General features: G+C 39.5%; 1 protein-coding gene across 1 annotated transcript in view; it reads right to left on the reverse strand.

Annotated features, from left to right (window-relative positions):
- Nucleotides 1-12,779, reverse strand: part of ADAMTS10 (ADAM metallopeptidase with thrombospondin type 1 motif 10) — an 87,591-nt gene that overhangs the window by 17,319 nt on the left and 57,493 nt on the right. The window contains exons 13-16 of the mRNA XM_063455869.1: nucleotides 10,971-11,078; nucleotides 8,237-8,382; nucleotides 7,904-7,967; nucleotides 6,032-6,134 (exon numbers count right to left, since the gene is read on the reverse strand). Coding sequence (XP_063311939.1) covers nucleotides 6,032-6,134; nucleotides 7,904-7,967; nucleotides 8,237-8,382; nucleotides 10,971-11,078 — 421 coding nt within the window. The remainder of the gene's footprint in view (nucleotides 1-6,031; nucleotides 6,135-7,903; nucleotides 7,968-8,236; nucleotides 8,383-10,970; nucleotides 11,079-12,779) is intronic.

Here is a 12,779-nt window from a genome sequence, read left to right on the forward strand (position 1 = left end):
GTGAGTGTGTGTCTTTCAGTGTCTGTCTGTCAGTGTGTGTGTGTGTGTCAGTCAGTGTGAGTGTGTGTCTGTCAGTGCGTGTGTGTCTGTCAGTGCGTGTATGTGTCTGTCAGTGTGTGTGTGTGTGTGTCTGTCACAAATGTATGAGGGTGGGAGAGACACTTGGATGGGCTGGGTGGGAGAGACACGTGGAGGGGTAGGTGGGTATGACACATGGAGGGGCTGGGGGTGGTAAGAAACATGGGGGACTGAGGGGGTGCGGGGAGAATGAGACATGTGGAGAGCCTGGCAGAGAAACATGTGGAGGGGATGGCGGGGGTCAGGGGGGCCACCAATGGGTCACATGGGGGGGCCCCAGTGCAGTTTTCACACCGGGGCATGGTGGTTTCTAGTCACGCCTGTGCTTTTAAATAATTTGAAATGCTTATCTAACAATATTAAATCAGGACAATTCAGTGTACAATAACTGTCCATTTGCATCAATATAGAGAGTAATTCATGTGACTTTTACACTCTCCTCTACCACTCTTTACAGTGAAGTTGCAAGATTTTTGTTTGCCTTGTTTTGGATCAACAAAATTGGTTGACAGACATTTATGGAGGCACATTTACTACATTGCTATAACCTCTTATGGAGCAATTTGTCAGCAGGCCTGCTTCAGAAGAAATGTAGCCCCAAAAAACAATATTGCTATTTTTTTGTATTAATTTCTCACCCTTCACATAAAGTTAATTCTTTGGTAGGCTTTTAAGAACACTTTTTATATGATGGCTGATGCTTCTCTAATCTACTGGAGAACATTAGGATATCGCCCAAATACACCATTACATAGGAGCATAGTGTTTGTATTAAACAACGTTGCCCAGCATCTTTTACACAGCTTGAGTATTATTATACGGTTGGCCAAATATCAGAAACAACTCCTTGTTAATGCATGCATGCAACCCTTCACTGTATATGGGTTACTACTGCCTAGGTCGCCCCTTCCAGTTGTGATCAGCTCCAGGGTGATAATAGCATCTTGCACAGGTTACCGCAGTATCACCCAAACACTAGTCGAGACTTAGTGAAGGGTGAAAAAGTCTGGGTTTATTATGGCCAGATGGCCCACTTATATACACAGCAAGGGTACAGTCAGCCACGCCCAGAACACTCCCACAACATGCCCATGAATCTCTTGTGTCAGCATGACTAAGCATAAAAATATAAAACATCAAAAACACATGTAATACATATAGGAACCCCCACATGCCATACATCCCCAGAAAGGTCATCCTGGAGCGCCCATTGTGTCCGGAAAGCGTCCGATCGGATATTGCTAGCCCGAATTAGGTGAAAGTCCAAAGTTCAGCGGGACGTGGCTAGCCCCTGATCCGGTACAGAGTTCCAGCAGGCTGAAAAGGATTTCCCGGTCATGTCCACTATACCTCAACGGCTAGGGAAGGCTGTTAGCAAGATGCCGATTGGGTGTCCCGTCACAGTATATTAGTCGGGGTAAGAAATGATGTAATTGCTCACAGTGTAGGACCCTTGATTTGTCTCTATTAACTCATCCCTGTGGTTCGCTGACACCCTGGGGCATCAATTAGTTAAAAAGCTGCAATCAAACTAGTGCTTACATCTCATGTCACAGTGCACCAGTCAAGGACATCTTCTTAAAAAAAGAGGTCTGACTATATTAATATTTCTTGGTCTGCAGAAAAACCCTGAGGCTGGGTCTGCAGACAAATGAAGAAGACGCTGGTTTAAAAAAATCCAAACTTGGCACTTCTCAGCGTTCTCTGCATTCTTATCAGAAAAAAAAAGTAGCTGGAAAGCACTCCTAGAAAGTTAGGTTTGTTCAGTAGGAATAGACGCTAATGATGAGGTGGAGACGCAAATCGTAGAATTTATCATATATGTTTAGATATGTGTCTTCTTATTTACGTAAGTTTGCAAGTTTAGCAGCTTGCATAATAATAGTGTGTTCATATTCCAACAGGACACGGGCAAATAGAAGATGGAGAGGGCCGGTTTTATATATCAAGTGCCGATAGGCAGCATTCTACATTGGCTAGTAGAAAATCCAGTCTTGAAGAAGATAGCCAGCAACAACGGACAGAAACAAAATGAGATCCATCAATAAGGATAAAAGTAGGATAAGTATATAGACTAGAATTAGGGTAAAAGAAAGGTTAGGAACAATCTGGGTCACCAACAAGCATCGTGAAAAAACACGACTTGAAAAAAAAAAAGGAAAAACTGAAAGGCATGAGTTTTTCTCTAGTTTTTCAATTGTGTAGGTACAGACATTAATAATAAGTAAAGATACTTATTTTACAGTTCTTGGAGGATGACAGGTTGAGTTGACCATACTTGGAGGAACTGAACCTCAACACCTACAGTAACATTCTGTGAAACTTAAAATCAGTTTCATAACAAACCAGGCCCATCAGCTTTCCATTAGCATTAATGAATTGGGAAGAAAATATCATACTACCGCTGAATCTTGCATAGGTACAAATCAAATGTGAGCTGGATGTTTATGGTGGAAACATTTTTGCAGACGGACTGAGTGTGAAAACACTCTAGACTCAAAAATGATATAAGGATCCTCTAGGTGGAGTTGATGATAGTATCACTGATCACTAGAGATAGTGGAAAAAGTGGGTTACTTATTGGAGGAAGAAAAAGCTCTGATTAGTGAGTAGAATCCAATTAGAAGATTGAGGAATGGAAATTATTGACATAATCCAGAATACAAAAAGAGTAATTAGGTGAGGAAATAAGTGTGTTGTCAGCATATGACTTACTACTACACTCTAAAGGAGGACAGAGAGGAAGTATCATGCGAAAACAGAAGGTAACCTGTACCTGAACCAAGAGATAAGTGCATGCTTGGAGGAAGATGCCATGAGATCATAAGAAAGTTGTATTAAATGGGCTCTCTATACAACCTACTCAATGTAGTGGTTAAAAGAGCACTTCAAGCACCATAACCACTATGGAATTATGTAGTAGTTATGGTGCAAGGAGTATCCCGATGCCCCACTCTATTGTAAGTGGTCAAACAATTTCAGAATAGTATGAAAACTGCTCCCTGTCTCCACTACAGCCTTGTGAAAGCTGGACGCTCTCTGTCTGAGCTACGCGTGGAATTGTGGACAGGGACGTTTTAGCCGCGAGGCAAACAAGGCATTTGCCTTGAGCGGCATTTTCCAGGGGGCGGCAAAAAAAGCCGCACCCAAATGCCCACGGCAAATGCCTTGTTAGCCTTGCGGCTAACAGTCCGTCCAGCCAGGCGGGCGGCTATGTGAAAATCCGTGCGGGTGGCGCTGGCGTGGGAGCACTTCCCCCTGAGCCCTCTGCTCAGCTCCCTCACTCGCCGCCCGCAGAGCGAGGCTGGGAGCTGGAATATGACGCCAGCGCCGCCCGCCCGACCTCCCAGCAGCCACTGGACCACCAGGGAGAGGAAGAACCCTTCCCCCAGCATTCCCAAAGGTAAGGAGGCTGGGGGGGGGGTCAATTTAAAAAAAAAAAAAAAAACACTAGTGTGTGTGTGTTAGTGAGTGTGTATTAGTGAGTGAGTTAGTGAGTGAGTGTGTGAGTGTTAGTGAGTGAGTGAATGTGTTAGTGTGTGAGTGTTAGTGAGTAAGTGAATGTGTTAGTGTGTGAGTGTTAGTGAGTGTGTGTGTTAGTGAGTGAGTGTGTGTTAGTGAGTATGTGTGTGTGTGTGTTAGTGAGTGAGTGTGTGTGTTAGTGAGTGAGTGTTTGTGTGAGTGTGTGTGTTAGTGAGTGTGTGTGTGTTAGTGAGTGTGTGTTAGTGTGTGTAAGTGTGTTAGTGTGTGTCTGTTAGTGAGTGTGTGTATGTCAGGGAGTGTGTCTGTTAATGAGAGTGTGTTACTATGTGTGTGTCTGTTAGTGAGAGTGTATGCGTGTCTGTTAGTGTATGTGTGTGTCTGCTAGTGACTGCATGTGTCTGTTAGTGAGTGTGTGTGTATTTAGAAGGTGGGGCAGGGAGGAAGGTTGGGGGGGGGGGGCTGCGAGTTTTTCTCCTACCTAGGGCAGCACAAAACCAGGATACACCACTGATTGTGGAGCTTCATTAGTTAATAGTGGAGACTGATCAGCTGAAACTCTCAACCCATGAGCTTGCCCTAGTCTGCATGACTTAGCTCAGGAGAACCAAGCTCTTGAAGGCTGTAGTAGAGGTTGGGAGCAGAACCAAGAAGACCCTAAGTAAGAAGTCAAATCATTCTAATAAAGCTTTGGCTACTTACAGTAGAGGGCGCCAGGCCACTGCTGCACCATAACTATGATAACACGCTTAGTGGTTATGGTGCCTGGTGTGTTCCTTTATGTTGACTTGAGTCTCGAGGCTCCGTACCCCATTTTAATTTTAAAACATTTAAGAACAGTTTGATATGAAACACTGGTTCTTCCGTCATTGACTGCACTGAAAATGTGCAATTAACACTTCACATTATCAATGTCAATTTCTTCCAACCAAAATTATATTGATTAGCTGAGAGTTCTGGAGGGTGGTTAGCCTTCACTCACAGTCGGTCAAACCTGTCTAGACTTTACAAAACTGACATAATCAATGCGGCCAATATAGAGGCTGTCTCTCTGTGCCAATATGACACATGTGGTTAATATTAATCTGTTCCTAAACAGTTTGATATTAAGCTTGGGAATAGTGTCAGGCACCAGCAAGCTGTAGTGGTTAGGCCCCTGAGTGTGTACCTTTAGAGACCGAACGAGGTTGGAGGTAAGAAACTGATGACTGTGTGTGGGAATGGAATAAAGGGGATTGAGAGAAGACAAGATAAGTGCCAAAACATCATCTACAGTAAAAAAAAGCTTAGGGCTGTAGAAGAAAATGAATTGGTTCTACCCTGCAAGAACATGGAGAGAGCTAATCATGTGCAAGGAAACAAAAGTCGGAGATTATACAAAGTTTTTAGTTGTAAGGGAGACGTTGTGATGGGCCAAGGTATCAAGTTGAAGGTACTAAACATACACTTGGGATTGTGTAAGAAGGTGCTGATAAGGGAAGTGCAATTGCCTGAGAAGTAGGAGTGATAAACTAAACCATTATTTATTACGCAAGACTTCCTGCAGCTGTACTCATCTGTTTGGGAATAATCTTGCGTGCTACGGTTGGTTTTGTGGTTGGACTTATTTTCTCTACGATGATTGAAGAGAAAAAAAAATGTAAAGGGAGATTGCTGGATAAATACCAAGTACCTTCAATGACCCTGTGCACATTTACATTTAACAGTGCATTAAACAATTAAAACATTCATTTTCTAACTGTAACTCTCGCGGAGGCCTACTTAAAGATGTTTTCTATTAATGTGTTTATACGTATACTGTATTTTGGAACTTCCGCGATGGAATTTAACTGTCCAGAACAAGTCTCAAGTTTTGAGAATTGTATACTTAACTTTGCAAATCACAATTTAGGGTGCAGAAAAAGTCACTTTTTTTGTGAGTTGTTTCCATAATGGGTATAGCTGTATACAGTTGCCTTAGTGTTGTTGGGATCTAAAGTAACTCTGTCCTATGTAACAACAAAGAAACTTCCCTGCAGAGATAACACCACTCCTGGTGCTCAATAGACTGAGGAAAGGACATTCACAAATAACGATATCCAAAGTACAATCAAGGCAAACAAGTTGTGGAATAATAATAAGTAACAGAGCAGAGTCACAAGCCAATGGTTCAAATCCATAACATAGTCTTTATCAAGTCTCCAAGTCTACTTACCTCTAAGAACAGGGAGTGAATGCTTACCCCTTGCTCATATATATTAATCAGCTCTAGACTGTAAGCTTGTTTGGGCAGGGTCTTAATCTACCTATTGTTTCTGTTTCATTTTGCAAATGTCTTATTTATTGTTACATTTCCCCCTTTCATAATATTGTAAAGTGCTGCGGAATAAGTCGGCGCTATATAAATACCAATAATAATAATAATAATAAGAGCTGCCTGCGCATAAAAGTATTTACCCATCAGTTTTTCTTAAATAATGGGGTTTATGTTTACCTCCTCTGTATGTCTTCCAAGAGTAGTATTTGCCCCGGAATGGTACGTTGTCAAATTCTGCACACTGTACTTCCCGAAAGTCTTGTGAACCAGCTGGGCAGTCCTGAAAAATGGGTTAGCTCGGTCATTTATTATTTAACCAAATCTCTTAAGAGTATTGAATGGAAAGAACAGTTAAAATCACAAAGAACTAAAAACATCCAACATTCCAGGACATGTTATGCACTAAATTGAGAATTCAAAGCAAATTTCGAATTTAAGTCCAAAATAGCCACAGTGTAAAAATACTCTAATTTAGATATACTTTCAGTTTGGCAACTTTGACCTAAAATTTTAAATTCACTTTGAATTTTCACTTTAGTAACTGCATTTATTAGGCAAAAATTCATAGCAGGTTTAAAATGTGAGTGGGCACTGTCAACATTTTTTTACGAGAAACCAAAAATGGTTTGTGCCTTAGTACAGTTTACTAAATGTGTTTGAACCTTGCTCACTCTGCTGGACCACTGACTGCTTCGAGTTTATTACTTTGCAAATGTTTCAGTACTGTCAAAGGCATTAAACCCCTAATAACGAATGGGAGTATAATTCTATATTAACATTCTAAACTATCAAAATCCTTTATTGCAATATAATGTTCTACTCATTTAGCAAAAGCAGATCTATATTATATGCCTATTGATTTAAAATGAGCAATACAACCCAAGCTGATTTTTAGTTTTAACCCGTAATGATCACATGACTGTCTATGCTGTCATGCAGTGCAGGGTTTTAACGCCCCTTGACGGCATAGACCATCATCCATTCAAAATACTATCGGAGCAAAGTCCCCAGATATCTTTCGATACTTGAGGGTCCCCTCTGTCAGCTGGGGCCACAGTTAGTTTCATACCACTGCAAAATTGTAACAAACGTGTGTTGCATTTGTGCTTAAGGTAATTTGCTTTTCCTGTCTGTACCCGCATGCATTCTCTGTAACTTGTGTCATTCACCTCACCAATTTACTGTTTACCGCAGGTGGTTGATAGCACTGAGTATTCCCTTTAATATACTAGTATACTCTTGTCTGTACCTGCCCAATAAGTGTCAGCAGGCAGGTGTCTGGTTTTCTCTGGGGGGATTCTAGGACCAGAGTTCAAGCAATAGATGGGTACATCAGTGATTTTTGATTGCAAAAAATGGCAGTTCTCACAGGTAATTATAGAGTGGAGCGCCAACTGAACTTGAAAGGAAAATGTTGACAAACATTTTCAAAATTAGAGAGAGCAGACTTTGGCCAAAAGGCATATGTACGTACATTGGGAATTCAGAAGTAAAGACAATCATCTTGCTAATTACAGAGTAAATGACATTGCATTATGCACACGTTGGCTGATTAATGGAGATATTAGACTTTAGCCCACAGAGAAAGAGCTATCATCGTTATTCAGTAAAAATCATAACACATAAACGTGCGGCTTGGAAATCAGACACATAAATGGCAGGGCAAATATTGGCAATACACAATAAAATAATAAAAATACATGTTTAAAGAATGTTAGGATTAATTATTTGCCCCCAAAGAAGGGTAATTTTATTTTGCACCATTCAGAGGGGCTTATCCATGTTGGAGAACACAGAGAAGGGGGGCTTGCACTGGCCCCTTATTAGTGAACCCAAACTAATTTTTTAAAATTTCTTTCTGAAATGACACTTTTATAATGCTTGTACAGTATATACAAGCTCACGTTTGCTGCCACTTGTAATGGGTTCACCTTTTCTGCCCCACACAATGTCTTGTTTTTGGAATGCCGCTCAGGAGTAGTGGGAGTCTGAGTGCACGACTTAATTCTGTGTAGTTTTATATACTGATTATGCATTTGTTACACTCACATCAATGTTGCATGATCGATAGCGCTTACGTTCCCCTAAGCAGTATTTTCCTCCAATGGTCGGCCTGTAACAAATTTGACAGACAATATGACTGTATTATATGGTGCAACAGTTCTTTTTTATATTTTTAGGACATTTGTAAAATTGCAAGTATATAAACAAAACTACGAATTGGTGAAGAATCTGATTTTTTTCTTGGCTAAATAAGTATACAAAAATCAGTTGAGGTATGTTAAGTATCCAGTTACTGCTCAGGAAATTGAAACATATTTATTTATACCTTTATTTTAACTATATAAAAACAAAATCTTACAGAATGCAGCTATAACTTACCTAGGACTGTCACAATGACGGACAGATGAGGATACCCCTCCTCCACACGTCCTGCTGCACTCCCCCCAAGAAGACCAGGGACCCCATGCTCCATCAACACCCTCCGGCCGTGTTCCAAATGGTACGCATTCCCTCTTATAACACCACTGTAAGAGAAACCAATAAGGAAAAAGGCTATCAGTCCAATGAGTGTGCACTCATTCTCATAAAATGAGGTGGTATATGGAAAGAAAATGTTTATAGGACAAATACTGTAAGAATTTTCATAAAGCAAAGGATAGAGTTATGAAGCAAACACATATATGTAAAGCAAAGTGAAGTGTCAAAATGAAAATATCCACAAAAGGTGTACTTTAAAGGGAGACTATAGTCATCAAAACAACTTTAGCTTAATGAAGCAGTTTTTGTGTATAGATCATGCCTCTGATGTCTCATTGCTCAATTATCTGCCATTTATGAGTTAAATCACTTTTTTTTCTGTTTATGCAGCCTTAACCACACCTCCCCTGCCTGTGACTCACACAGCCTGCATGAAAAAAAATGATTTCACTTTCAATCAGAGAGTAACTTACTTTAAATGTTTTTATCTCCCGCTCTCTGAATTGAACTTTAATCGCATACAGGATAAGAAATTCTCAATTAAACAGAAATTCCAATAAAGGAAGTGTAAACATTAGATGACTCTTTACAGGAAGTGTTTACGAAAGCAGTGTAAGTCACATGCAAGGAGGTGGGACCAGGGCTGCATAAAAGTGATTGAACTCCTAAATGGCAGAGAATTGAGCATTGAGACTGCAGGGGCATGATCTATACACCAAAATGTGTTGAACAATGATTATGCACAACTTCTCTTGTCCTGGTTTCCTAAATACTGATCTATTAATTTCTGGTGAGTAGGATTTGATAGGGTAGCAAGTAACTTATTATCATCTTTTCCAGATGTCTTACTAAGCCTGCCTTGAGGATAACATACGTAGGGAGCATGGTGTTTAAGGGAAGCAGAGTGTGGTTCTTTTAATTTTACTGCTTTTTTGTATCTGCCATACGCTAAGCCCACTCTGTTCCTTCCCTGATACTTCTCAATCAGTGCCAAATCCTCGCTAGGCTAAAATATTTTTTTCCAGTGGCAAAGTAGAGCTTTTCTTTATGAATACTTTCTCTGAATATCCTTCTGGGTAGGGGTTATCATTTAGTATAAAAAAAAGTACAAAACTCGTATAGCTCCCTACATAATGCTTCAATGATCTGATACCTTGAACATCCACTTGAACAATTTTTTCGAGACTAGCGCATTTGGTTTCAAATAAGTTGTGATTTGTCCAAATTTTAGGTGATTGATAATCTATGACTTCCTCAATAGACTTCAGGATGTCAGGATGTGGATGTGGGGAGGATGGTCCGGAGGGCGGGTTGGAGAGCGGCACAAGATTGGGAGGTGAATCACGGGTGAACGACTCCCCATAACGCACTGATGCACAGCAAGGTATCTGTGAGTTACGCCTGGTCGGATAGTCTAAACTGTTCACTGTTACACCGAGCATAATGCCTTCTCTCTATCTGATACTTGTATACTGTCTCAAAATTTCGTCTTTATATATTGTTAAAGACCAACTGTTAATTGTTGATTCCAGCAAATGTGACAGACTGCTCTTCCCTGCGTGGGTAAAAACTTTTTTTTTTGTGAACTCAATAAAAACCTATTTAACACAAATTTTGGGTGATTGGAGATTCTTTAGAAATCACAAACTTTGAAACGCTTTATGGACAAATCATGAAACAAACGAGACAGACAATGGACGAAACTGTTTTGTGATTTGGTGTTCTGTTCATTGGTGGTCCTGGGAAAGTCACTAACTGTGGATTTTATTCAAAGATCAAGTGAAATAATGACCACTATAGGGAAAAAGGAAAACTAGTAAAAAAAAAAAAATCCATATTTATATGTTTATGTATTAAATGTAGTATATAAATATAGATTTTTTTTTATTATTGCTCCTACTCATTTTCCATTTACGTCTTCTAACGTGATCTGTAAACCACATGCTCCTACCCGTATACTGCAAATTATATACATAACATTTTTATTTTGCAGTACACTGGTTGGCCAGTTTTCATGACATCTTGATCGTGACGTTTTTCCAGAAATGATCGTGTGGACAAAATGAATCTCAATTGAAACTTCATATGGCCAAATTCAGAATTGCCCGAAACCGATTTTTTTGAATTTTTTTTTTCAAAATCGATTTAAACAGACCAAACCAAATTTTAATAATGTGCACAACTCTGATATTTTTGCACCAAAATGCAATAGAGAGGCAGAAACTATCAATTCTGATTCAATCATGATTTGAAGGTGCTACTGCATATATACAAATAATTTTTGCTATGGCAATAGCCCTGGCACCACTGAAAGGTTTAATTGTTGTTATCCTACAGACTGTAAGCTCGTTTGAGCAGGGTCCTCTTCAACCTATCATTCCTGTAAGTTTTCTTGCAATTGTCCTATTTATTGTTAAAACCCCCTCTCATAATATTGTAAAGTGCTATGGAATCTGTTGACGCTATACAAATGGCAATAATAATAATAATAATAATAATAATTGTAGATACCCATGTATGCCTGTATATGGAATTGCAATAAGTGCCCCAAACCACAAACAGCATGGTGTAAAGAATTTCATTCTTCATTAACCTCTTGACGATTCGTATCTGTCACAGACAAAGAAGTACTTACCCCTTTCTCTATAGTGTTTGTTTGACAGATTGTCCCCTCGGCAGCTGGGATACTGTTAGTGATACAACGACCAGTTTTGCTCAAGCACCATAATTCGCTACACACCTCCTGTAAACATACAAGGCTACTTCATTATATCAGCGTGCAATATGACAAACTAACTATTACTGGAATAGATACATTTCAAGAACCTACTGTTTGTAAACCCTCAAATACCCCAATTATGAAAACTTTTTTTAAAGTGTCAGGAGCAGGTATCACTTGCCATTTTGTTAATACTCATTTTTGTCCCAAAACCTACAGATTCTGTCCCCCAGAATACGTAACTATACAACTTATACTTTATTTTTTAAGATGTAAGCATATAGTAACAGAATGTGGCAAAAATTGTCAGTGGGCATATTTAAAGGAACACTGTAGCCATCCAGACCCTTTATCCCAATAAAGTGGTCTGGGTGCAGTGTCCCTGTCCTTTTAACCCTGCAATGTAAAACACTGAAGTGTTTTTTTTTTTTTTTTTTTTTTTTAAACCACAATGTTTACATTGCAGAGTTAAGTCCTCCCCCAGTGGCTGTCACTAAAGGCACTGACCGATTAAAACTCTGTCATAAGATGCGGAAACCCCATAGGAAATCACTAATTTAATACTTTCCTTTGGTGAATTTTGAGTGCGTGCACGGCACTAGCCGAACATGTGCCTTAGGTCCCCAGTGCCCTTCTATGAGGAGCATTGGATTGGACATCAGTGGAGCAGGCTGTGCTGGAAAACGGTAAGTAAAATAATTGCACCCGAAGAGCAGTAAGGAAAGGGGCACTATTGCATTAGGAATAGAGGTTTGGGGACTGTTATTCTTATTATCATATTTTGCATGAGAGTCTCTTTAGTCAGACAAACCCTCTACTACTAATTACACAATAAACATTTAGATTCTTTACACCCATATATATACAGTGGAACCTCGGTTTACAAATTTAATGCATTCTCCGGGACGTTTCTTATTGCGAAAAATTTGTAAACCAAAACGCGGTTTCCCATAGGAATGCATTGAAAACCCATTAATCTGTTCTGGAGGTCAGAAAAAAGTCAAAATGAGCTGGCATGGAAACCAACCCACAATGCAGAACACACAATAAAAGGCATGCAAACGACAAAGCTCAGCTCCCTACCTTACCACGGAGAAATGCACCAAAAAGTCCCAAAACAACTGCAAACAATTTCCAGAATGGCTCCAAAACTCAATGCAAAAGCTGCTCCAACACCTCCACACTCAACGCCAAGTGCAAACCACAGACTCCAGCATGCAGGGGGCGGTGCTATAAACCTCCCAGGTGCAATGCATCCTGGGGAAACTTGCTTTGTATTTAAAAAAAAAATTGTAATCCAAGGCATTATTTTCAATGTATTTTTATTTGTAAACCGAAAATTATGTTAACCAAGTCGTTTGTAAACCGAGGTCCCACTGTATCTATATATATATAAACAATGTTTGTCCTGATGAAAGCTCCATGTGGGGGCTGAAACATTGACACTTTTATATGGATTAAAAAAGTTAAGTTTTACTTGAAAACTTCTACAAAGACCTTTGTGTAGTTCTTTTTGCTACATCTATTTATCTATATCTATCTATTTATCTATATCTATCTATCTATCTATCTATCTATCTATCTATCTATATATATATATATATATATGTATAAATAAATAAATAAATAATTTTCAAAAACCAAACAGGATCAGATCCTTGCATAACCTAAGAATATATTGCATTACAGATTCATTTTAATCAGCCAAGCCTCTTCATTGCTGAG

Source organism: Pelobates fuscus, chromosome 5, assembly GCF_036172605.1.
Source record: "Pelobates fuscus isolate aPelFus1 chromosome 5, aPelFus1.pri, whole genome shotgun sequence".
NCBI lineage: Eukaryota > Metazoa > Chordata > Amphibia > Anura > Pelobatidae > Pelobates > Pelobates fuscus.